General features: G+C 41.8%; 1 protein-coding gene across 1 annotated transcript in view; it reads right to left on the bottom strand.

The window, feature by feature from the left end:
* Positions 1-25711, bottom strand: part of fndc1 (fibronectin type III domain containing 1) — a 63245-nt gene that overhangs the window by 18891 nt on the left and 18643 nt on the right. The window contains exons 3-15 of the mRNA XM_084737481.1: positions 25423-25491; positions 17877-18125; positions 17601-17699; positions 17339-17456; positions 15792-15979; positions 15071-15178; positions 14401-14589; positions 11741-14302; positions 11470-11585; positions 10402-10513; positions 9480-9830; positions 6229-6282; positions 5017-5169 (exon numbers count right to left, since the gene is read on the bottom strand). Coding sequence (XP_084593607.1) covers positions 5017-5169; positions 6229-6282; positions 9480-9830; positions 10402-10513; positions 11470-11585; positions 11741-14302; positions 14401-14589; positions 15071-15178; positions 15792-15979; positions 17339-17456; positions 17601-17699; positions 17877-18125; positions 25423-25491 — 4368 coding nt within the window. The remainder of the gene's footprint in view (positions 1-5016; positions 5170-6228; positions 6283-9479; positions 9831-10401; positions 10514-11469; positions 11586-11740; positions 14303-14400; positions 14590-15070; positions 15179-15791; positions 15980-17338; positions 17457-17600; positions 17700-17876; positions 18126-25422; positions 25492-25711) is intronic.

Raw genomic sequence — 25711 nt, 5'->3', positions numbered from 1 at the left:
AAAGGTGGAATCAGAAGATGACCTGGTCATTTATGTGACTGTCCCTCTACCTTTCCTTAGTTCCCTCTCCTCCACTATATGTCCTTTCTTGTCCATTTTCAATGGCTCTGAAAATACCAGCTGGACCTACAGCTGTGAATACTTCAGATGTCCTACAATTCCTAGTCTGACTGGGATTTGGAGGGAACCACTGGAGCCTGGAGTCGCTCCCACCATCCCAGATGATTGGCCCTCTGCGAAGGCCAAGAGTCCAACACGTGTCAGTATCTACGCATCAACAGATGAGGCCGTGCAGGTTTAGGCCCGTTACAACCTCCTACTGTATGTGTACACACAGTCATATGGCTTATGTATTACACATTCATACACTGAAATACTTGATCTGTCGTCAAGGTGAGCAGATTTATGTGTCTGTCTATACACAGGGTGCTTGTAAGGCTGTTATTTCTGAACAGCATCCACATGTCCAGACTCATGCACACAGAAGATCCAGATGTTCTGCTTTGCTCGTGTGTTCATTTTTAAATTCTGAAAGCACCTCCCTGCAGGGACGCACTGTCTCCCCCTTGCTGAAAATCCAAAAACACAGAGGAAAACTGGCATGTGTGAGCCTGAGGTGGATCAAATGTCACTGGGAAACAGCATCAGGATCCTTCACATAATGTCAATTCAAATATCAGTCTAGTAAGGCATAAATTAGCATGCTAATAGTCCAAATATCCTGCTGCTGATTCTCTAGTCCAATGTGGCAAATTCCATCCATCTGGATCTTAGTGTAAAGCAGAATCACGCAACTGTTAAGAATTATTAGTTAATACTTTCTGTCCCACGTCCGCCTCGGGCTAGATTCATCCCAACAAATCTACGCCTGGACAGATAAAGAGACAAAGGGGAAGTCTCTGTCAGACAGTTCATGCAAAGCACAAACTGGCAGGCTGCTGAGGTGGACCTCAAATATATTAAACTAGTAAATAGGACAGAGGATGTCTCCACGTTAAGCCAGCACAGCCCTCTCTCCGTGCTGAGCTCAGCATCCTTAACTTTTATGATTTCCCCCGCTGTTATTTTGTCCCCGACAGTTTTTATCGCAGGGAGAGTAATTGCTTTCAGATGACTCCATGAGAGGTGTGTCATCTCAAGACAGTGGTTGTTTACCAAGATAGATGGTGTCCAGAGTAAGTCATGTTATTGTTCTGCAGATGATACTCTGATGTTGCACTGATAAACGCAGGTCCATAAATCTTCCTTTTAAAAGGCTTCTCACAAAAATCCATAAAAATGACAGTGACAGGTTGCATTTAATCTAAACTGATAGTGAAGCCATTAATCAAGGGTTTATCCACATCATTAGAAGAGCAACAGGCGCACACTGAAGCTCATTCCCAGCCAGACAGATAACCCACAATGTGTCCACTGTTTTATGGCACTCCACTAATTTTAAATGTCAAAGTCAATTTAGTTTGGCTGTACAAGGACCTGTGTCAAGTCTGAAAAAATTTACTCATGGGTCATCTGTCATGTATCCTGGCTTGAAGAGTGTAACATCCAGTGTTTCTGGAACTTTATCCATCCTAAGAGCTATAAGTCACGACATCTTGGCTTTCGCTGCATTGATTTGGACCGTCATGTTTATAATCTGTCTCTTGCAAAAAGCGTGATATTAAATCACTAAAGTTTTCTTAATATTCCTTGATAGAACTCTAGTTATTACTAGGCTATGTTTTCTTTAGCATAGCTAAATAGTAAAAATACAGTTTATTTCTATTATTGGACAACAAAAGAAAATATAAACATTTTTACATAGTTTAGGTTAGTGGCCACAGTATAAGGTGAATAAACCCATTATTCTTAACCCATAATTCTCCTAGAATTACTTGTCACCTTTTTTAGGTTTCTTTTCGGCCTTTTTAGTATTTGTCTCTTTTGTCTTAATTTGACACAATACCAATACTGCACTTGTATCAGAGAAATAGAGATGTCTCTCACACTTGATGACAACCTATAAGCCTGACGGTGGACCTTTAGTGAGTGTCTTCCTGATATTATACACCATATTTTGTTCGTATATTTAGTTGTTTTGGGGATATTTACAGAGTGTTATCTCTCATTATGGAATCAGACACTTAAATGAATGAAGGGCTATGTCCACTACCAGGTAATTGTGTATGTGTACATATGCACGGACATTAGATATGTGTTTGTGTGGACGTGTGGACATAAATCTCTTTACACACTGACAGTGTGTGGACTCGCCTTCCTTATGGGGACAAAAGCATGCACATCCAAAAGGACAAGTAGTGAGTGCTGGACAGAAATGCAACCACAAAAGCAAAATACTGAGTCTGCATACCAGAAGCTGCTCCTTATAGCAAGTCCCCATAACATCAATCTTAAATTTTAGGGTGATGACTTGGGTTAGTGTTAGGGTTAGGTTAGGTTTACGTTTAGGTTAGGGTTAGGCAAGTAGTCGTAACTCAGGGTACCTTGGTTCAGAGTCTTGAGTTTATTTAAGCAACTGCTGCAATCACTGACTCTGTCTCTGTTCCTCCTTTCAGGCACCAGCTTTTGGGTTGGTTTGGTTTGGTTTGGCATGCTCTTCAGTTAGTTATTTTGCTTTCTGCACCCATCCAGAGACTCACACGCACCCACCATTAAACCTAGTACTGATTTCACTGACATCCACACGCCATATTTTAGTCAGTCATACGTGGATATATATGTGTTTTTATTTATGCTATTTTATCACATTAGAGAGACTTTGTTCACTGTATAATGTGCATATGTATGGTAAGTGGGAGCTCTTTGCCTCCATGTTGTGGGTTAAATTTTGATAACCTCACTGCTCTGTCTGAGTAAATAAAATGACTTAATTCCAAATGTATTCAGTATTAAAACCTACTGGTAAATGCTGTTATTATTAAAAGTCTGCAGTTACAGTATCTTCACAATTATTAACAGCTGAAACACGTCAAAAAAAGTTCAGCCATTAAACAAAGCAATATTAATAGGACTTCTGCCATGATGTTGTTTTTAGAAAGGTTGGAGTCAAATAGATGCTGTATTTATTTCTGTCAGGAGAATATTGTGGCGTGTTTGTGCAACCAGATGAGGTGATAGCGTATGAGAGGCCAAAGAAAGCACGCAGGAACAGTAAAAAGAAAGCAGGGGGCCAAAGTTTACTGGGATCAAGTCTGGAGACCCTGAACAATGGTGTCCTCGGTGAACTTTGTTATTATGATCCTATTATGGTTGGATGGAACCAATTTGAATCCATTACTAGAGATAGACAGACTTATTCCCATTTTCCACAAAGTCATAAATTCATATTCGTGGACTTCACCAATCAGCGGTCGAGTGCTGTGATTTGGCTCTTAAGCAGTTTGCGTGGAACTCAACTGTAGCTGCAAGGGCATCAACATTATGATATGGACGAGGGGAAAGTTGCCTTAAGCAAAGTGTTTGTAGACGTTTCCTTTTTTTTTTGGCCAATAGTTACTGTAAAGTCTGCGAGGGTCAAATATTTATGAGGTACTGCAGAGAAAGCCAAGATAGAGGTCCAGATGTATTACTCCTCCTCCACGAAACAAAGCAGAACTCCCATCAGCCCGTCATTATTTACAGCACTGAGACCCCTTCATCGCATTCATTCACTACACACAAAATAAATGCAATACACCAAGGCCAAGCATGAATGGTCAATCATGCTCTTGGGCTTTCATAGCAAGAGTCGTAAACTATTTATTATGCGTGTCAGATAAAGATAATATACGTCTTTTTCTGGCTTGTAGAGTAAACTAAACTCACAGAAACCAATAAAAAGGTATAATGTCATGATTCCTGGGATAAGTTTTAGGTTATTAGTATTTTTAATACACCTGGTGAAAATGTTATGCCTGAGGAAGTTAAGTTTCTTTCAAAAAGTGATCCATCATGCTTAATGGGATTGTTATATTAAATTTAGAAATCAAAATTTTGAGCTACACAGCAAACTCAAAGCTTAATTCTGGTACGTCTTCCATCACGATGGATGGTTTTTCATACGTTAGATGAATATAACTTACTCTTGTATGTCTGGCTGAGTGAGTTAAATTTTATTTTAAAAAGAGACCCATCATACTTAATGAAAATGTGATAATAAACCTGGAATTTAAGTTTACAGCTGCACAGCAAACTCAAGGCTAGACTCTAGAGGAGATTACACTAAAGGAATAGTTCGGATTATTTGTGGTAATGATAATAATATAAATAATATGTTTCTTGGCATTGTTAACCCTGATAAAGACGTCATCTGGATGGTAGAATATGTTGCTCCAAAATCTGTATGTACCTTTTAGCTTTGATGGGGGGCTTCACAGATGTGACAGTTGCCCATGATGCTATGGGGACTAACACACCTCCATACCATCACAGATGCTGGCTCTTTTAATACCCAATCATGACACTGTCACCTGCCACCAATTAATCTATTTACGTCTTGAATGTTCAAACAGGTGTCTTTTGAGCAGTCCACAAGTTTCTCAGTCTCTTATTGCCGCTTTTGAAATGTGCTGCAGACATAAAATTCAGAATGAGTGTATATTCATTAAATATCTCGTCTTTGTTCTGTATTCAGCTGAATACAAGTCAAAAAGTATTTGCAAATCATTGCATTTTACTTTTATTTATGCTTTACAAAATGTCCCAACTGTTTTAGAATTGGGGTTTGTTTCATGCATATAGCCTATGCTTAAAGTGATATTATTTTTTATAAGGTGGCTAAAATACCTTTTGTTGCTGACCCCATCCACAGCAGTACATTGCTTAACTTCAGTGCTGGTGCTCCTCTCTGCTTCTCCTAACTGGAGGCGCTGTGGCCGCCATCTACTGTAGCTAATACACTATGGACAAGTACCTCATACAATCCCACTTCAGATAATCCGAACTATCCCTTTAAGCTGTGCACCAAACAGAGGAAGAGATTAGGGCATTTGTGCAAGAATAAATATACATGAGCAGAGTCTTGTTGTTATTGAGTACCTGTGAATCGCTTCTTCCCGCTGAGGTCAAACTCAGACGAGGGGCCTCTGTTGAAGGGTCTGGTGTGCGGCTCTGGAGTCGAGATCTCTGTGGTGGTGGTGGTGGCTGAGGTGGTGGTTGTGGGCGGCAGGGTGGTCTGGACAAAAAGCTCATCTGGCAACGACACGTGTGTCAGTGAGCTTTTGATTATAACAGATTCATGTTATTTACATCCTAACTCGATGCAACATGCTGCTGTGTTTCATTAATCCTTTTGTAATTGGCACCGTGATCTGTGTAATAAGAGTGTCAAACTGGTTTAACTTTTAATTAATTGTGGGCAGATGTGTGAGCTCACTTCCAAATAACTCCCTATTTCCCCGAACACCCAAAGCTGCATTCTTATGTAATGTTTTGCTACCCATATTTTCCATGTGAGGGAGGGGGTTGCTCGAAGACAACGGCTATTTCACAAGTCTCCAAGGCTGACAAATGTGAAGGGATTCAGTGGGTGAAATTCAATTAGCTCCCCTCCTCTTTCATCACTGTTTTTTTTTCTCCCTGTGCCGCATCAGTGGACTTTGGCATTACATCATGGTCCATACACATGCAAACAGCTTTGAGCCATGGCAGGGAAATTCTGAGAAAATATTGTAACGCTCAATGTGTATTTCCTAGAAAAAAACCCAAAGAAGAAAGAAAATATGAATGCTGCTCACATGCAACAGCTTTCTGGAGAGATCCAAACACCTGTAGTGAAACTACAAAGTGCAAAACGTTTTTGCAGTTTTTTTTTTTTCAGTTTTCCATTCATCTAGTGTTTGGCTGAAGCCGGGTTTCATCTTACAAAGCAATGTTGAGAACAGCAAATACGTTGCATTAGATCATAAGCCAGGGCATTCTCTTCAGCTTAGTAATGCAGTTCACATGCACTATGGGTCCAGTTTTTGGAATAAAAGTGATTAAAAACAGCCCATAATGGAAAATTTCCAAAAACCAGGCAATGAACCAAAACCAAGCCAAACAAACTTACAAGAAGAGAAACAAAGTGAAGACCACAGGCAAGGCGAAGAGGAAGAGACAGGAAGAGCTGGCAACCAGATCCACTGACAGATAAACAGACGGTAAACAAACAGTGCAGGACGCAGTCAACAAACAACAAGCGTAAGTGCAGTTGAGTCCATCCCAGCCCGGTGGGCGGTAGGTCGGGTCGAAGCCAAACTCAGCCAATACCTTGAGCTAAAGCATCAGGCACCATGTGGTCCGTTTCCATTCCTGAGGATTCCTCTGTCAGAGAAGTAGAACAAGCTGTAGCATCAGTATCACATGACCACCACACATGGACATATAGACATGTACACCCACACATCTGTGTAGACAAACCCACTTGAACACATACTGTTGGTACAAGCACTTACACATATTTGGTCACTTAAAGGGCCAGTTCAAATAGATAATTTTCCTCTTGCCTGTAGTGCTGTTTGTCCATCTAGACTTTTTTGTGAGTTGCTGTGGTTTGGAGATATCAACTGTAGAGATGCTTTCCTTCTCTAGAGTATAATGGCATTAGATGAAGCTCAGCTTGTGGTGCTCTAAGTGCCAAAAAGCAAAGAAAAGAAAAACTGAACATCAGTGTTCCTTTCCAGGAATCATGACCCAGTTACTTAAGATAATTCACAGACCTTGTTGTGAGCAGTTTCAGCAGTTTCTACTGTATTACACCTGCCAACTATATAACCGGGGTGAAGGGAGCGTGCATCTACTCATGGACGAGAGGCTCATGCTTGTGACAGAGGGTGTGGGATGGAAACATTTCTGGCATTCTCCTTGACATAGTAAGCTATCAGTTATCGAGTTTAGTTCAATAGAAAGAAAATAGTTCTGACATGAAACTACTCGCAACAAAGCCTGTGGATTATCTTGAGTAATCGGGTCATGATTTCTGGAAAGAGGGTTTGCTGTTGAGTTTTTCTAATGTAATTTTTGGCGCTTTGAGCGCCACGAGCTGAGTGCCATGTAGTTCAATTATAATGGAGAGAAGGCAGACATTTCTGTGGCTGATATCTCCAAAACTCTACAACTCATGCAAAAACAATCTAGATCAGGGTTACCCAACTTCAGCTGAAGTGGGTCAAATAGAAAAATCACTGATGGTTTGTGGGTCACACAGAATACTTTGTCAATTGATGGCTACAAGCAAGTCTTACAATATAATGTTAATAGATATAACCCTACATGCCCTAAGGAAAACTGTCAGAAAACTAGCCAGGACTGGACTTGTGGTCCCTCTTCACACTGTATTATTTCATCACACAAATGCACATTTTAAGGCTTGTTGTTAGCTTAGCTAACATGAGTTTTTCTGTGGCTCAGAAGCCCAGAGTGCAACATGCCTGACCGACTGAATGGCAGGTGCAGAACAGGTGTAATCCTGTTGCAGACAATAACATAACGTTGGTACTTTAAAAAGATGTAACCAGTACCAGATTGGTTCATATTATACAGTCTTTGGTCCAGATGTGTTAAAGTAGCTCAGAGAAATGTATCTTAGTTTTATTTATTATATCACACACATGCTAGCCTGATTTACTGGCAGGCTTTTGAAGGACACAGAAAAATTAAAAAAGGCTGTATCCAACCCACGGACCACTATAAAGACCGATAGACTTAATCCAGATGAATTATTAGCACTTACAGATAAGATGAAAAATACACATTTTTGTCCCTTTAAGTAACTCTATTTGGATTCCAGTCAATTTAAGAGTGTAGGGAGTGAGTGAACAAGTATAAAGTTCCTACTGTCCTAAAGTTCCCTATTTTAGCCTGTTTTAGCCATTGTTTTGCAATGAGATGCTTTTTTGTGGGACCCAATCTGTGTGTCAGTATCACTGTGGTTGTTTCCAGCCCGTTCTCACTCCCAGTGTGTCAAATACAGCAGTTTGGTCAGTGCCTCTGTGCTTCAAACTGTGATGCTGTAGGCGCCCCTCAAGCACCATTTCTGGAGGTGATCTGTCATTGAAATCTAGTGACAAAGTATGTAACGCGAGAGAGTCTGCATTTGGAGAAGGCTGGGGTGGATGGATGGGTCATACAAGCACGAAACTTGTGTAAGTTAAGTTGTTAGCTTAACCAGAGGTTTTCAAGTGTTGATACAGGTTTAAGGGGAGGTTCAGTGAATGGCGAAAAAATACTACATCAATTGTCAGAAGGAGATCATATAGAATAGCCTGAATGTGGCTGATTTGGTAAAAGAGATACAGTAGTTTGGGGGGATTTTACTGTTTTTTCCTTTTTTTTATGTATTTGCAATAGTCTGAAGTTATGCAAAACAGCAATATTAGCCTAACTTGCCTCAATTGTTGAGGGTCTATGAGATCAGATAACATACTCATGATCCAAACACATCCAGAGGTTGAGCAAAACTAAGCAATTAAACTAAGGCGGGGCACTTTTTTCCCAAGGTTTGTCAAAAGTAAGGCCCACAGTCTCAGACTAGGAACAGCCCTGACCTAAACCTTACCAAACCACGACCATTTCACAGTGTCAAACATGTGTTTGTTATTCTTACCATGATGATGAAGGTCACCTGACTTCATTCTCTCCTGCGTGTACAAAACTCATAAAATGTGAAATGTTTCTCAGCAGACTTCAATTAGAAAGTCTACTCAGACCACGGACTCGACCACGGAGCCGTGCATGTGCCAAACTGACGTTAGAAGGTTACCAACAGTGTCATAGTTTGAAGCATGCCGTAATTGACGAGTTGGGGGTGTGATAATGTGTTGCAGCACTCTGTTTTAAATAGCTCAACAAGGTAAAAGAAACATTTTAGATCCACACACCAGAATGAGTTTAGTTCAACGCCTTTTTTTTATTCCAAATCTGGTCTTATAGAATTGGTTTAATTAAATGATTTTTCCCCACCATGTTTGCTGTAATAACTACAATACCAATGCTTTGTGTGTTCATGCATGTGTGTAAGTATGTTTCATTCATTGTCTTTATGTGATAAAGCTAATAGCAGTACGACTGGCAGCTCAAAGTGGATTTAAATGAGAAGTACTCTGACCACAGCCAGGCCCCAGATGTGAAGACTCACATGTGGTTCTTGTGGTCTCATATAGACACACACATCTACACACACACACACACTGACCAGATCACACAGTTTAGACACACACAGAGTTATAGAGTTATAGGCCTCTGTGGGTACAGACAGGAAACACTCATGGCCTTGGCCCAGATATATATGACAAACAATACAACTGAGAGATTTAGTGAAGTCATACTTATTTATGTTCTCTATTCTGGCTCTAAAACACTTCACCGAACTTGACTTGTGGAAAAGCTATTTACTAAGAAATATTGCAAGTGGGGGCTCTGCTGTATTTCATTCCTTTAGCACAAATCTGTATTTAGATCAATCTTTCAAAAAGGCGTGTTATGATGAACATCAAGTGCTTATGTCTTTCTCAAAGACTCACCTTCTGGATAACAGTCCAATATTCCCTCTGGGTCCAGCACTGGATATCCGTATTCATCTGTTTTGGAGAAGGTTCCAGGTGGACAAGTCGGGTACGGGAATGCAGTGGTAGTCTCCTCTATGAACCAATCAGTCGTGGTGGGTTCAGGTGTGGTGGTAGGAGCCGTTGTGGTGGTGGTGGTTGTCGTAGTAGTGGTGGTGGTGGTCTTGTGGTGAGGGAGGTCCAAGCCAAGTAAAGGTTTCCCTCCAACCATGAGGACTTTGTCTTTGGGGTTGACCACAGGTTGGCTGTCTCGGCCGTGGCCAAACAGAGCCATACCATCCTCGTTTACCAGAGGACTGCCCATGAGGTCTGATGGTTAGTGGAACAAGGAGGCGAAACAGGATATTCATAACTTTATCTTGAATTGTAAGCTAATAATAACAGTGATTAAAGTTTTTTTTCATATACATACATGCCAACATTTAGGGTTGAAAATATGGGATGTTTTTTTTGGTGGGTAAGGGTGGGCTATTTGGTGACAGATGGTTGAAATTGTATGTAGTTTGTTTGCATCTGCTGTCCACAGTTGCTTCAAGCAACTTCTCCTTCGGTTCATGAATTGTGGTTTTAGGTCAGCGAGATATGTAGATAAATCTGCAGTCTCTGAGAAGTGCCAAGCCAGAGTGCAGTGTTTACCTTTATTAAATCCCCTGAAAACAACACTAGGCTGCTACTGTATAACCTGACAGACCTGCACACACCACACCTGGCTGGTCAGTCACACCTCCATATTAAAGTGTTTTTTTATAAAGGGGACATTGATTTGGGTTGGAAAACACGAAGGTGCCTGAAGATTGCAATAAAACACGGGAGAAGCATGAGTGTTGGCAGGTATGGCTGTACGTTTAAATGTCATGTAAGACTGAGAGAAGCATTTCACCAAAAATTGTGCGTCCATCCTCTCCAAGCACCACTCTCTTGGGTTTGCCCTGGGAGTCCTGGAGAACCTGCCCATCCTGGTTCATAAGAACCCCTTGCTCCAAGTCTACAACCTGGAGACAGAAAAAGATTTGCTTGATGAAATATGATTGCCTCATCCTACCGTGAGGCTATTCCGTGAGAATAGTTCAACACTTTCTGAAATTCACTTGTTCTCTTTCTTGCTGAGAGTTAGATGGAGAGATTGATGCTGAGCAAGCGTAAAAACAGCCCACTGAGACTACCTTTGGACAGAGTCAGGCTAACTGTTTCTGTCATGGTTTTGGTGGTTTGGTAGTTTAGTGATCTTCCTGTTTTATTTTGAAGTTCTTACCTTTCCTCTTGTTTCTTTTGCTTTACTTCCTGTTTTTGTCTTTTTCTTACCTTTTTTGATTACTGATTAGCTTCACATGTCCTTGATTAGCCACTCCATGTATTTAGTCTGTGTGTTTCCCTTGTTTGTTTGTCCGTTCATATTTGTGTTTCAGTGTTTACCAATGTTTTGGACTTCTGTTGTGTTCTTGGACTTTCTGACAGGTTTATTGGACTTTGGATTTCTTTCCTGCTCTGTTGGAATCATTTGCCTGACTTGGACTGTTTATCTGGTTGTGACCTGTGCCTGTCAGACCCTCTGAAACCCTTTTGTATTTTGCTTTGTATTTACTTTTGGTTTAGTTTGTGTTTATAATCTTTTGCCCCTGCTCTAAATCTTGTCTGCATTTTGGGTCCTTTCTCTTGTTTTTCCTGGTAATCTCACTTGACAGTTGTAACAGTTCCCTCCCAATTTCGAGTGTTTATGCTGAGCTAAGCTAACCATCTCCTGGCAGTATATTTACCACAGAGATAGTAGAGTTTTCCTGATCTTCTCAGCTAACTCTCAGCAAGAAACTAAATACATGTATTTCACAAAATATTGAACTATTCCTCGAAACTGATACATTACACATGGTTTAGTTTAGGCTCAAGAATAATATTCTTCACAATGTAATATTAAAACTATTACAACAATTAGTTAATTAAATATCATTACCCATTTGGTCCCATCAGGTCCAGTGATAAACCTTTGACCATTGGCCTTGCTTGTTCCATGAGAAGATGAGGACTCCTTTTCATTTGTTGCTGTCAGGTTGGGTCGTCCATTTTTGCCTAACGATTATATGATTTAAGCAGAGTCATTTTGTTACTAAATAGTTTACAGTCTCAGACATTGACACATTATCTATAATTTAGCTTTTTGCTCAAGCAACTCCTTGTACCTTTTGAGAACTTTTAATTACATGCACTTTTGCAATGGACTTTACCATTTCCAGCGCCTGGCTTCAGTTGTCCTCCATTGGTTGGTTTTCCTCTGGAAATAGGATACCGTGATCTACCCCCCTGGCCCCTAAAGCTGTCTCTAGAGGAGGATGACGATGCTGAAGAGGATGATGTGGACTGGGAGCTGCCCCCAATTAATCCCCCTGTCTTTGTCACGGTAGTGCCAGTGCCGACGTCCCGATCTGAGGTCAAAACCGGCTGGGGCACATTTGAGGAGGAAACAGATGGTGATGAAGAATCAGGAGTTGAAGAGCCCAGCCTTGAGTTCTGTGCTGGCTGTGGTCTGATGGGAAACCTAGATCCACCAAACTGCCTGTTAGGCAGCAGAGTAGAGCGTCCCCTCCCATTCCCCCATACACCAGGACGACGATGAGTTGGAGTGACTCCAGATGGTGAGCCGGGTCTTGTCCTAGAAGAAGAATCCACACCCCGATTGTCCTCTACATTTCTGTGAGGGTCAACTGAAGTTACAGGAGTCTTTTGGGCCGCTCTGGGGTCTGTGAGTTTATCTTTATTTCCATCCCTCTCATCAAGATAATCCTTATAATGATCGTTATTGTCATTAGCGGTTCCTCTATGAACGGGCTCACTTGAGTCTCCATATCCACTTGAGGAATGACGGGAATCAGAGTTTGAAGAAGTGGCTCCTGAAGAGGGAGATGATGAAGATGAAGAGGATGAGGATGAGGTAGTTGGGCTTCTAGTGTCACTAGATGCTGTATTTTGATCGGCTGAGGAAGGCTTAACTGAACCTGCCCCAACACCATTCTTTAACGAGTCATGAGTGGAAGGTTTCAGATCTTCACTAGTCTCCTGTATCCTGGACACTCCTGCAGCACCTGTGGCCCCTGAAACTCTAGTGGGTGTCCCCCTCAAGATGGGTGTCCCCGCCCCCACGGAGGACGACGTCCTGGTAGTGGGAGTCCTACCATCCTGCCTGGAAGATGACGTCCTCGTCCCTAAACCAAACCTGCCTGGGTAACGACTAGCCAACCAAGGGAATCTTTCGGCAAATGAGGTGCTAAGTCTGGTACGAGGAGGCATAGGTTTTTCTTTATTGCTCTCCTCCCTTCGCTCCTCCTCCCCTCTTTCCTCCTCTGTAGATTGTGGGTTAGAGCTTGAAGTGGGCTCTTCAGCTTTGGTTACTTCTGCATCTGTGTTTTTGTGATAACTGCCATAATTTCCCTCACTGACAGCTGTGTCTCGTTCAGGCGATGTGTGTGAACTCTGTGTGTTGTGTGAAGTTGAAGAGGTGTGAGATCCTGTGTTAGAAGTTGACTGAGTAGAGCCTGATGTGTCTGTAGCGGATGGGTGGTTTGAGCTGCTCTGTGACGTGGATGGACTGGTGCCTGATCTCTGTGACGTTGTAGAGCCTTGAGACCTAGATTCTGATGTGGACTGTGATTTGTCAAAATTATATGGGTCTGATGTTGCCTGGCTATGGGTTCCACTTCGTGAAGAGGACCTAGATGTTGCTGAATTGTGGTCTTGAGTCCTGTCTGGTATAGTTGACTGCAACGTTGCTGAATTACGCGTGTTTGATGTTGCTTGGTTTGGAGTTCTGCTTGGTAAATTTGACTGTGAGGTGACCGAAGGTTTGTAACCATTCAGCATTCGAGTTGAATTCCCTCTAAACATGATTCCTGGATGTCTTCGACTATAACCATATCTAGAACCTAACCCAGACCCGTTGGGGCGTCCTGCTGAAGCCGAACCTCTACCTACAGATGTAGCGTCTGTCTGTTGAGAACTGGTCTCTTTCACAACTGTAGTGGAAGGTTTTGTGTCTGTTATGCTGGGCTTGTCATAGGTGTTTTTGCTTTCTGGGTATGTGGAAGCTACATAGTCCTTTCTACTGGCTGCTGACTCTTGAATACGTGAGGAGGAGGATAATGAGGTTGTAGAAGGTGAGGATGATGATGATGAAGAAGAAGTAGAGGGAAAAGAAGGCGAGGATGAATCAGAAGTGGAGGAAGAGGAGGTAGAGGGTGAAGAGGATGAAGTAGAAGAAGATGAAGAGGTGGATGAGGAGGAACCAGCTTTGGATCCTGGTTTTTGATGCACCCTGATCTTAACAGGCCTCCTGGGTGGTGGATTGGGACGAGTGGATGGTTTCGTTGGGGAGGGTGTCAGAACCTTGAGGCTGGGCATCTCAGTAGTCAGAGGTTCCTCAGGGGCGACATTGTTATCTGGTTCTGTTGTCTCCACTACAGCCTCCATGGTTGTTGTCTCTTCTGCTGGAGGTGGTGTTGTGGGTATTTTCTCTTCTTCCTCCTCCTCATCTTCTCTATCTTGAGCTCTTCCTCTGGATGACCCTCTGTTCACTGTGTTCCTGACTGAGCCCCTTACGGAGGAGAAGATGCTGTGATAGGAGCGCGTCTGGGAAAGTGGGCGTACACGCCTGTTGGGGCGTGGCTGTGGGGTTGTAGTAGGTTCCTCTGTTGGCTGGACGTCAGATTCATCGTGGTCGGTATCCTGTTTGGAAGGAGTGTGGCTAGTCCTGCTGCTGTCCTTCGTTTTTGAGAACGAAGAGGCAGCGCTGCTGGCTGGCAGTAGACAAAAATTGTCATGAAGTTAGGATTAATCAAATTGTCTAGCATAAATGCACTCATACTAAATACAGTACAAACTTTATTTTGCTTACATCCTGGCATGGCAACACTGAAGACTTTGCTCTGTGGTCCCTGTCCCCTCCTGTTGGTGGCTCTAATCTTGAAGATGTACCGGTCTCCTGGTGTGAGGCCATCTACGGTGGCTGAGGTGGCGCTGCCACGGTACGTCACACTTTTCATTCCAAAGGGCTTCATAGCAGGAGCGTAAGACAGGATGTACTCTGTGTGGAGGTAGAACATAAACAACTGTTGTCTCAACCCTTTTGGAGCCTTGGTTTGTTATGTGTTAGGCTCTTCAATGTTGAAAAGAAAACCAAATGTTGGAGACGGTCAAAATACCTTGCTAGTCACATTTTAACTTAGCTGGCTAAATGAGCTACAACAATTGCTATTTAGATAGTTAGCTAGTGTTTCTCTGTAGCAAAATGCTAACTAACTAGTTAGTTAATCTAAAGTAATAATTAAAATTCATGACTTAAAAGTCATTACTCCATCCTGGAAAAAAAAAATGTGCCTGGTTCCAAGCTTGCTCAACTGTTACTGGAGCACAGAGCAAAAAGGAGCCAGACTTTGGATGCGTTTAATCACAGTTTTGACAAAAAAAGTCCACAAGTCAAACGCCAACTGTATACTGTTTATCATTATTTCTTAAAAAAATAAAATAAAATCTTTTCAGCTTGATTTCAGTCCTCCTGGTCTGACCTCTTATCCTCCCATTGGGTTCTTCAGGTGGATCCCATGTTGCTATGACAGCAGTTCCTTTCCCGCGTAGGGGCTTGACCTCAAAGTTCTCTGGTGGCCCAGATGGTGCTAGCATGTGAGGAGAACACAAGTTGGTGAAAAGACAACAGTGAGAGGAGGAGCAGCAGGACAGAAACCAGAAGCAGCACAGGGGGAAGGGGGTGAGGAAATTGCTACTTAGAGCGCGTAAAAACAGTGAGGACGTTCGTGCCAGGAGGCTTCATCTGAGAAAAGTACTGCTGCCATACGTCGTCAGAATCTCCCCTTGAGATCATGTATGGAGCTGCAGATGGAAATCTGAGCTGTGAGCCAGGCAGTAAACGCTGACATTCCTATGAACCATGGCTCAGGAGCTGCTATGACATTGTATAAAAGCTGCAATCATGACGGAGCTGCAGCCAAAGCTTGAATCAGATTTCAAATGGGAGTAATAGGCAGTGAATGTGATGAAGTGTGGTATGAGGAAACAAGAAGAAAAGAGCTAACAGACGTGGTTATGCAATACTGAATTCTTTTCTGCAAGGAATAAATTCACTTTTCATATTTTAAGTAAAATGCAGGGCTTTGGCTCTCTGTAGCTATTCCTCTGAAAAAGAAATCAGTATTAATCACTTTCCCCAAACTGCAACCTATAAAAATGATTTTCTATAAGTAAATCTAAGCAGGCAGCAGCTTTGCATACCTGACTCAGGGGTCCTCTGAAAGACGGAGACGCTCCACTTCCCCTCATTTCCTCCCTTAGAGATTCTTACGGAGAACTCATACATGCTGTCAGCAGTCAGGGTGTCGATCAACATCCTCCTCTGGGTGCTGTCCTTGTACTCCCAGCGCGCTGACTCACCTTTTTCCCTGAATCTGATTGTGTAGGATCTAAGTGAAGAGAAAATGGGGATGTTTTATTCCCATGGAGAGGGTTAGCACTCTCTCTTAAGGCCTTTGCACACTAAATGTGTTTTTTTTGAGCAATTCATTTGCACTTCAATGATATTTTTCAAACCTGTATGTATCTAACGCAAGCTTTCACATCAACACTGGAATTTCAATGAGCGATGTCGCGGCTTCAACTTTTTTGGGCCAAGGTCGAGCGTTTCTAAGTTTCCACCAATCAACCTTGACAGTGTCACATTCATTTTACAGAGCTACAGAGACAACGATTTCAAAGGCAGCATGTCGAGAGGAATGGCAAATGAGCTACAGTATGATGATGAACGATGCTGTCTATACTTAAAACTTCAACAGTCTACAGATAACGTCTCTGTTTGAACTTCCATCTGGGCAACTGCCCTCCTGTTGAAGAGCATGAATGAACCAAATGTGCTCTGCATGCAGCTGGAACTGTTCACAAATCATATAATACACATCTCTTACCTCAGACATATGGCTAGGCTCTGCTAGGGTCAATCGGCTCTCTGAATTTACTGTTCTGCTTCTTCAAACTTGGTACCATCCTGAAATACATCCTGAAGTAGTTCTCCTCTCTTTATTAATATAAGGTGTACCCAGGTGTGGCGTTTCTTCTGATCATCACTTGAGGTTGATTTCATGTTTTTTGCTGCAGCACTATTTTCTTAGAAGCTTAAAGTCTGTTCTGTGAGCTCTTCCTCTAAATGCGTTGTACATGTTGGAGAAAAGTTGCTGAAACCATGTGAAAACACTGACAACTATGAAGTAAACAACTGTGTAGTTAGACCATTGAACTGTAGTTCATGATTTCTGTGTTTTGGGTGGACCCAAAACGTGACTCGGTAATGCTCACTTCGGTTCCAACAACCCGTCAAAGAAGAAAGAAAAAATATAGCCTGTCAATGTCCTCTGGGTGTGATACCTCAAACATGTCTGGACATGTCCAATAAAGCTGCTAGGTGGAGCATCTCTGTTTCAGGTTGTTTTCGGGTCGTGGTGGTGTTTGACACTGAGACAGCTGACTGCTCCAGAGTAGAGAGTCCTAACTTCATATACCTGCAGATTTTTCTAATCATTCAAATTTGGCTGGGTGGTTAATAACACATGTAATAACACATGTTTGTGTGCTTTACACAAACTTTGATAAATTAATTAATAAAATTATGTAGCACTTGATGTAGATGTCATAATTCGTGTCTGGATTATTTGCAATTTTGTGCCATTTATTTGCATCACTGTTGGTGTATGAAGGTCTTTGTTTTTAGCTCACTTTCTTTGCCTTTATGTCACATTAAAAGACGCACACACACTTTCATAGATTCCCACCTGGATGCCCCAGGGGCGACCTTTCCCATCTCAACAGCAGGGTCAACCCAGGAGATGAGGACTGACTGAGGAGACATGACCCTGACGCTGATGTCCCGAGCCTCGTACTCCGGTGGCTCTGGACGAAACACACAAACACACAGAAAGACGTAGAGGCAAAAGTGTCCAGCTCCAAACCAACATTAAAAATCACCTCTAAGATGCTCAAAAGAAAGATAAATATGCAGAAGAATGCAGTGATTCTCTATAAACCTGTTGATACCTGGTGTGGTTGTTTTGATTGTGACTGCTCTGTTGGCGGGTGCGCTCTGGCCCAGGGCTTTCTGTGCCTGCAGTGACACCACATGAACGGACTCAGATGCTATGAATAGAAAGGGATACCAGGCACGGCCAGGGTTTACACTATGGACACTAAAGATAGTACAAACAAAATTTATGCATTTAGCTCATTTTCATTTGTTGTAGGTAATGCACTTCAAATAATCCAAACTATCCCTTTAATCTGGTTGTTATGGGTGTAAAATGTGGGTCCTCTTACTTAGTTTTTGTGTGTTTCGGTTCCTCTGGTCAGACTGAGGCTTGGTGTGGTGTTGGCGTCTTCTTTCCAGAGGGGGGGTTCCAGCTGAAGCTCTCTCAGGCTGTCTGGGACCCGAGGAGGACTGAGGGGCCCTCCTGTGTGTCCTGGTAGTCGACATGCCCAGTGGGCGAGCTGTTCTGTCCACCCTGGTGGCCCGCTGGGCAGGGGGCTGATTTCGGGTAGCAGTTTGTGGAGACCTGACTGGACCTGCTGGTGGATGATAACGGAGGGTCAGAGTGCACTGGAGTTAATCTTAAGGCTCATTTATGATCTCATTACATATGAAAAGAGATGCATCCATTTTAAACGATATAACAGTCGCTGCCATTGACATACAGCCTAAAGATGGACGTCCACGTCCCCTCGCTGTACAAATCTGGAACCAAAATATCCAGGATACAAGTGCTGCTATCTTGCACTACTGACATCATTGGGAGCCAGAGTCTGTGCAGTAGTGATCAGGGTTAGAGTCTTCCAAGATGTTCTCCACCACAAACCTTGTTGTGCTTCACCAAAATATCATGGGAACAGGCCCGCTGGCAAGAATTTGTTGTCTGTGACAGCAGACTTTGTGCGAGGCATTTTGCGGTGGACTGTTTCATCACCTAAAGTTAGCTACATGGAGCATACAGCTGGATGGGTGCTGGGCCTCACTGAGTATTCTCACTGTGCAAAAACACAACTTAATAACTTAATTCACCGATTTTAGATAGAGAAGATTCTTTCTGGTTTTCCCTCTGATGTCCTCTGCCCGCTCAGCTTCAATTCTGGGTCAGAGTTTAGCCACCATTAGTGGGCAGCAGAACCGGACTCGGCATCACCTCTGGGTGAAACAGACGGAGCGTGACTGGGTGCAACCTTAGAGACCGACAGGGTCACAAGGTCATTTATCCAGATTACTAATGTTTTCCTAAGCATCTTGATAGCTTTACTTGTTGCTAAAGCAGCTCACTGCTGTTAGCTCGGTTAACTGTGGAGTAACACCAAGATAGTTGACTAGACCTTAGGGTGCCCGAGGCTAAACCCAGCAAGAGAACCACAGATGTACTCTATTCCCTCTGTTAGTGTCTGAGGTGGTGTTCTTTCCCAGTTTCATCATGTTTGCAGTCCAGGAAGAGTCTGTCAGGTTGATGGATCGCTGCGCTGTAGCTCAACGGGCTTTCATGATTTAAAAGTTCTTCGTCGTGTCCTGTGGTTGTGTCTCGCGTGAGCAATTGTCTACACTTGCTACACAGCCCCCAACAACTACAGGTGGTGCCGCTCCATTGTATCTGCATCCGTAAGCTTTCAGAAAGAATGCAGAAATACAAACGAAATGACGACAGAAGGCTCCATCCATATCCATATGCGTATGTACCGTTAAGCGTAAATGAGCCTTTACTTACTCCATGGCTCATTCATAGTCTGTGCTCTGTGTAGGATTTGTCTTTGGGGCCTTGTTGAAATTAACTGCAATGGAAAATCACTGAACATAATTTCTCCACTCAAGACACATCCGCTCAATGATAAACACATAATTACAAGTCAGTTTTCATCCAGCAGTGACAGTAAACATGCCCAGTTGTCACAAGGGGGATCTGCTCCAACTCCTGGTGTCCCGCTTCCTGCTTTAATCCCACCCGAGTGGTGACTCCATCTTGGACAACGACTCAGACACTGACTCAGACATCCAGACAATCCCCCTCATCTGGCTGCATTGCTGAGCGATAGCACTGGCAATATCACAAAAAAACTCTTCTGTCCCTCCCACTGTTTCTTTCCTCTCCTCCCTCTATCCCCCCGTTTATCCGTTTCTCATAATCACTGTCAGATGAGAAGGATCTGCCCCGTTTCCCATCAGGAGTGCGACAAGCACAGCTGGGTGAGTATTGACAAGTCAGCTGATGTAACACAGTGGATTTGATGAAATTCAAAGTGGTCATAAGGACATATAATACTGTGATGCAGGGTTTCTCCGTCCAACAAACAGGTAGGGAAGGCCAGCTGAGAGCAGTCTTCCAAGAAAGGCCACCACACCCAAAAAGTTTTCCTTAATCATGGCTTAAAAAGAGAGTTTTGGTGCATATGGGGCTCCACCATGACCAAAAGGATGTGCAGAGGAGTATAAAAGCTCACCAGAAAAGCTCCCAGGAAGTTAATGTCAGCAAGACTTGGAGACTCTCCTGTCATGTCTTTAAGTCTCTCTGTCTCTATCCTTCCCTCTGTCCTGCCAGCACAGCTGAGTGGGTTTCTCCCTTTTGGATCTAGACAATTGACTGTTGGGTTATGCAACAACTGCTGTTGCTTTTTCTCTCGGTTTTTCCTGTTTTCAATTCTTTCTCTCCAAGATTCTCCTGCACCTGTACACATTTCTTAGATAATCAGTTCTGAATGTCCTCCTTGTCTGTAAGCCAACATGACAGCAAACTGTCTGCAACTCTTTGAATGTCTGTGAAAGGTGGAGTAGACGTTGTATTAATCCAATTTAACACCAAAATACAAATGAAAGCAACAAAACTGATCTAAACACCAGTGCTGCTGCTTTTTAAAAAAATCTTATTGACAGTAAATCACATATTTGCAGTCAACAATTGCTTTAGCTGTTTGCTTGTTAGTACACAAGGCCAAACGCATGAAATGTCAATGAATTTCAACTTGTTTTATAATGTCCCAGAAATATCGTTGCAGAGGTATGAACTGAATTACCACTCATTGATGGTGTATAAAAGGTTCCTCCACCTGTTCCACAGTCAAATTAAAGCACTTTTCAAACATTTTCAAAGTGTATTTTAAAGTTTTTCCCAACACCTCACAGCTATCGTAAAATGACATATTTAGACACACTCAAAATGATTAAGCCCTATTTAATTTCCTCAACACATTAAAGGTCTAAACATTTGGGGAGGTCTATCGGCAGAAAATGGCAGAACTAATCTTCCTTAGCATGTTTTCATTAGTGTATAACCACTGCAGAATAAAAATGTGTTTTCATTACTTTCTTTTACACTGACAGAGGGTATGAGTCCTCTTTCATCGAGTCTGCCATGTTGCACCACCATGTTTCTACAGTAGCTAGATACCACAACATCCTACACACTAGTCCTTTAAATCAGATGTTATCGTGCTATGATCAACCAAAATTATGTTTCGTGATACAATTGTACAGAATGACAAACTAAAGCAAAACTAAACTTAATCAAACTGTGACCATTTAGCTGTCAGTCTAAACTACGTGTGCAATGTGAGTTATGTCATTAGTTAAACTTTGGTCAGCCTATCGCTGTCCAATAAAGCCAATCACTAGAACAATTACTAGACAAACAGCTTCAGTTTCCCCCATTTTTCTTTCTGTGTTCTTTATTTCTGATTGTTCGTTTTCAAGCCAACGCTCATTGAAACAGCAGCCTCCCCGGCACATTGTCATCTGTTAGGCTCCCACTCACTGTTCCATCATAGGGGACACATCAACAGAGACTGACAGATCACACTAACCGAAGCCACATGTGCTGAGTTGCAAGAAAGTCTCGAGCAGAGTCGTCTTTATTTTGTGCAAAAATAAAGTGCAAAGGCAAAAGCATGTAGGCCCTCTGAATTATTATTTTTGTCTTTAACTAAAAAGTGAACTATTCAGTCGGGGAGCGATTTAATATAAAAGTAATGCAATGACATTTTCAAGCAGTTTCAAGTACTTCCAAAATCCAAGCACTTCTCAAACCTTGAAACCATTACATTAAAATTCAAGTGTTTTCAAGGATTTCCAGAACCTGTAATAACCCTGCAATATGAAACAATATCTATTCATACTTTCTGTGCAATTTTCAGATTTTTGATAACACTAATTTGCCCCAGTCCTATGTCTCACACCCACTGTACCTGTTTGACCGTCTCTCCTCATGCTAGCTGACTTTAAAAGAAAAAAAAAACAACAACATTTGGTTTTAATCAGCCGACTCCTTTTCGTTATTTTCTTCTTCCCCTCTCTCTCTCTCTGTCTCTCTCTCTCTCTGGAAAACTGTCACAGTGCATAGTTTGGCCCAGGTCACCACACCACGGACCACAAAACCATTGACTCCACAATGCTCTCACTGCCAGATCCTTTCTGTCTTTTCCTGGAAGCTCGATGGTTGGAGGTGCTATGAGTCTGGCCTTCAGACAGACAGACAGACATACCACTCCTACAGGGGAGACCCACCTCAGTGCGCTCAGCCTGATGCTGAAGAATGTCACTGTTGTGTGCAACTCCCTCCTCAAAATGCTAGGCGAAGAAAGCTAAACTAAACTTTACAAAAACTTTGCAAACAAGTTTTGGTCTCACTGTGGAGTACATTACCCAGTTTAGCCACAGTTTCATTTATACAAACAGTTCTCGGTGGTAAAACTTTCCTGGAGGCAATAATCAATTTGAGCCTAAACTGACAGAGACAACGATAGCAAACTAACGACTGACAAACCCAAACAGAAACAATCCCAACACAAATGCCTTTCTTCATTCATTTGCTTACACGGCTATCAGCTGGTACAGAAAGCTAGTAGTAAACTGGGCGAATTAGCTGCTGTGAACTTAAATGATAAAAAAAAGTGTTGCTCTATATGAGTATACTAATTTCAATGTCTTTATTTGTTCTTTACCTTAATTTATTCATTAGCTGCATGCTATCAGCTAGCATAGTATAAGTACATTTGAATTGTTTAGCAACTGAGCTAAAGAGCTAACAAGATAATTAAGGCCAATGTTAACATCAAATGTGTTTTATAATACTTGCTCTATATGAATATACTAATGCTCATGTCTTTGTTTGTTCTTTACCTTTATTTATTAATTAGCTGTAGGCATCAGCTAGCGTAGTATGAGTAAATTTGAAATATTTAGTTACTGAGCTACTTGGCTAACAAGATAACTTAAGCTAATGTTAACATTCGTCAGTTGGCAGCAAGTGTGCTAGTTTTATAATAGTTGTTTGGCATTTTTCATTTGATATATGGCTATATTTAATTGTCAAAATTGTTGTGTCCGTGCATGTTGTTTCTGTTGTTCAGAAAAATACAAATGATTCTCAACAGAGACAGATCGCAACGCATCATACTCTGAAAACTATGCCCAACAGAGAGGAAAACGTTAACCGCCACAATATACAACCAAGGGCTTGTGCCTGTAGCTAACTAAAAACATCAGATTTTAGCATGTCATAGGAATATTTTAGCATCTCATGTCTACCAGAGAGGAAAAGGTATGTTGACAAACTCCACCAATTCTTGATTGAATCACCAGCTAAATTCATCATAAAAACTGAAAGAGACCAAACCAGGCCTTTCATAGCTTAGTTAACTTCAACTTCTACAACTCTTCAACTCAACTGGCCAAATAAGACACTGTAACACCAACCTGGACACTCAGGATCAGGAAAAACATTTCACCATACATCCCACCATACAGCAGCTTTTAGACATTTTTTCTTCTGTTGTTTGCCAGCAGGCAGAAGTGACAAGAAGGCACCTTCACACAATACAAAGTCAAAGGAGAGCGATGAATTGATTTCCCCTCCTTTAGGTGGGTGTTAATTGCATGCTGTATCTGTAGCAGAGCCTTACTTTGATTTAGCCTGAACTGACAAAGTTAGCTCACTAAACTAACTGATAAACATTCCAAAAAACCTCTAAAATGCCACATACAAGACTAGTTTTACTTCATTAATTCACTAGGGCATCAGCTAGTACGGTATAACTTGTTAACTTTGCTAATTAGCTAACCTAAAAAAATAATTCAAGCTAACAGGAAGTTATAAGAGTTGCTAATGTTTGCTTGGCTAACAACTAATAATGGCTGATAAATGGATTGTCAGAATTGTTTCGTGATGCTGTGTATTGTTTACAACAGAAGCAGATATAATAAATCCAGCCTCAACAGTCAAATTATGAATAAAAACATGAATGCTATGTATTAATTTGTTTTTTGCTGTTATTCAGTTAGCTCACTGTGCTGTCAGTGTAATGACTTGTAATGTTAACTGGCATAATTAACATTAGCTAGTAGCTAGCTAGATAATTTAATCTACTTTAATCCTAATGTAGGGGTTTTTACAGCTGGTAGCAAGTGTGTTTCATAACATGCTACATATCTGATTTTGCTCCCTCCTTTTCAATGCTTTTAACTCTGGCATCACTTTGCCAGAAAGACGGCGGTTCTTTGGCTCCCGTCACTGAGGTTAAACTCAACAAATATGATTAGCTGTGTCTCCAGAGCAGCTCTGCCACAAACAAATACAACTGAAACTCCAGAGCAGCGTGGTGGTTCAGTGGTTAGCACTGTCGTCTCACAGCAAGAAGGTCCTGGGTTCAACTGCTGGTGCTGATCCTGTCAGGATGGAATTTGAATGGGTTTCTCTCCATGTTCCCTGCCACGTCATGAAGACATGCCAAGACAAGTGGTTTGGAGAGACTAATTGTCCATATGGCACAGTATGAACAAGAGTGAGCATGTGTCTATTTTTGCTAGCCCTGTGGTAGACTGGCGAGTGTTTACATGACATAAAATGTCCAAATGCCCCATGTTACTGCACACAATAAGCACATGATGGAAACATACCTTACTTAATGTCTAGTCAGTAGCTTATAAGATTCATTTGGTGTGCTTGACTTCAATTAACAACATGAGGAGTCCATCCAATTTGCTGCAAAGAGCTAACTAAAATATAGATAAATGTTAGAGCTTCAAATTATTTATTAATTTCACTATTGCTTCATTTATTAATTATGTTTTTAGTCTGTAAATATCACAAAAAACAATGAAAAATGCCTAAAAAGTGGAAAAGCTGCCAAACCAACAGGTGAAAATCCAGGGTAATAAATTAAAAAAGATATGAAACACAAAAAACTCCACATTTGAGAATCTGAAAACAGCGCAGATCCAGTATTAAAGCTTGATAAATGACCATTAATCATTAATCAGCCAAAACTATCACACATGTTGGCAGGTAATTTTCTATCAAGTAATCAGTTAATTGACTGTGTACTCATGAATATGTCCACAGAGGACACTTTAATCGCTCACTATGGATGAACTGGCAATAAGCAGTCCTGTCTGCTACTTATTTCCTTTCATTTTACAGTCTGTTGAAAGCAGTGACAGGCAAGTATGTGATAATTAATGTGGTGTGTTCACCATTTAAGGCAACAAAGCTCTAAAATAGATGATAAATTTGGATCACCTGCAAGAAAAACATACCTAGCTAAATATATGGGAACCTATGAGTCAGAGACATCTGAGTGTTTTTCCCCACTGATCCCGTAGGAACAGAACAAGTGAGGGAATGAAGGAAAAGGAGACCGTCGCCCCAAGACATGTAGCATTGTGAATCATCCTCACATTAGATCCAGCGGTTCCTTTTATATCCATGATGACAGCAGATAATTTCAACGAAACCGCTTTTAATGGATTTAGCCAGATAATTTTACATCTATGTCTGTTAACTGAGACACACCACTCCCATGCATTGTTGGTACGGTGAAGATGCCTTGAGATCAGGTTTACCTGCTGATGAGTTGCTGACAGGTGCACCGCCCAACACAGCAAAGCCATCCAAGTTAACCCATTCAGGGTCTACAAGAAAAGAAAAAAAAACACGGGATAACTGGTGAAATGATGTTGCCAGTAGAAACTAGTCAGCAAGCAGTAAATTAGAAAATAAACATAATGGGGAAGGGTTGTGGGCTGCTGTCCAGCGTGCACCCTGGGCATGTTCGTCATATCGAGACAAACAACCATTCACACTCACATTGACACTTATGGGCAATTTAGAGTCACCAATTAACCAATTACC

This window comes from Lutjanus erythropterus, chromosome 15 (assembly GCF_056507025.1).
Source record: "Lutjanus erythropterus isolate fLutEry1 chromosome 15, fLutEry1.hap2, whole genome shotgun sequence".
NCBI lineage: Eukaryota > Metazoa > Chordata > Actinopteri > Lutjaniformes > Lutjanidae > Lutjanus > Lutjanus erythropterus.
Note: the sequence above shows the minus strand (reverse complement) of the source record. Positions and strands in the feature narration are given on the sequence as shown.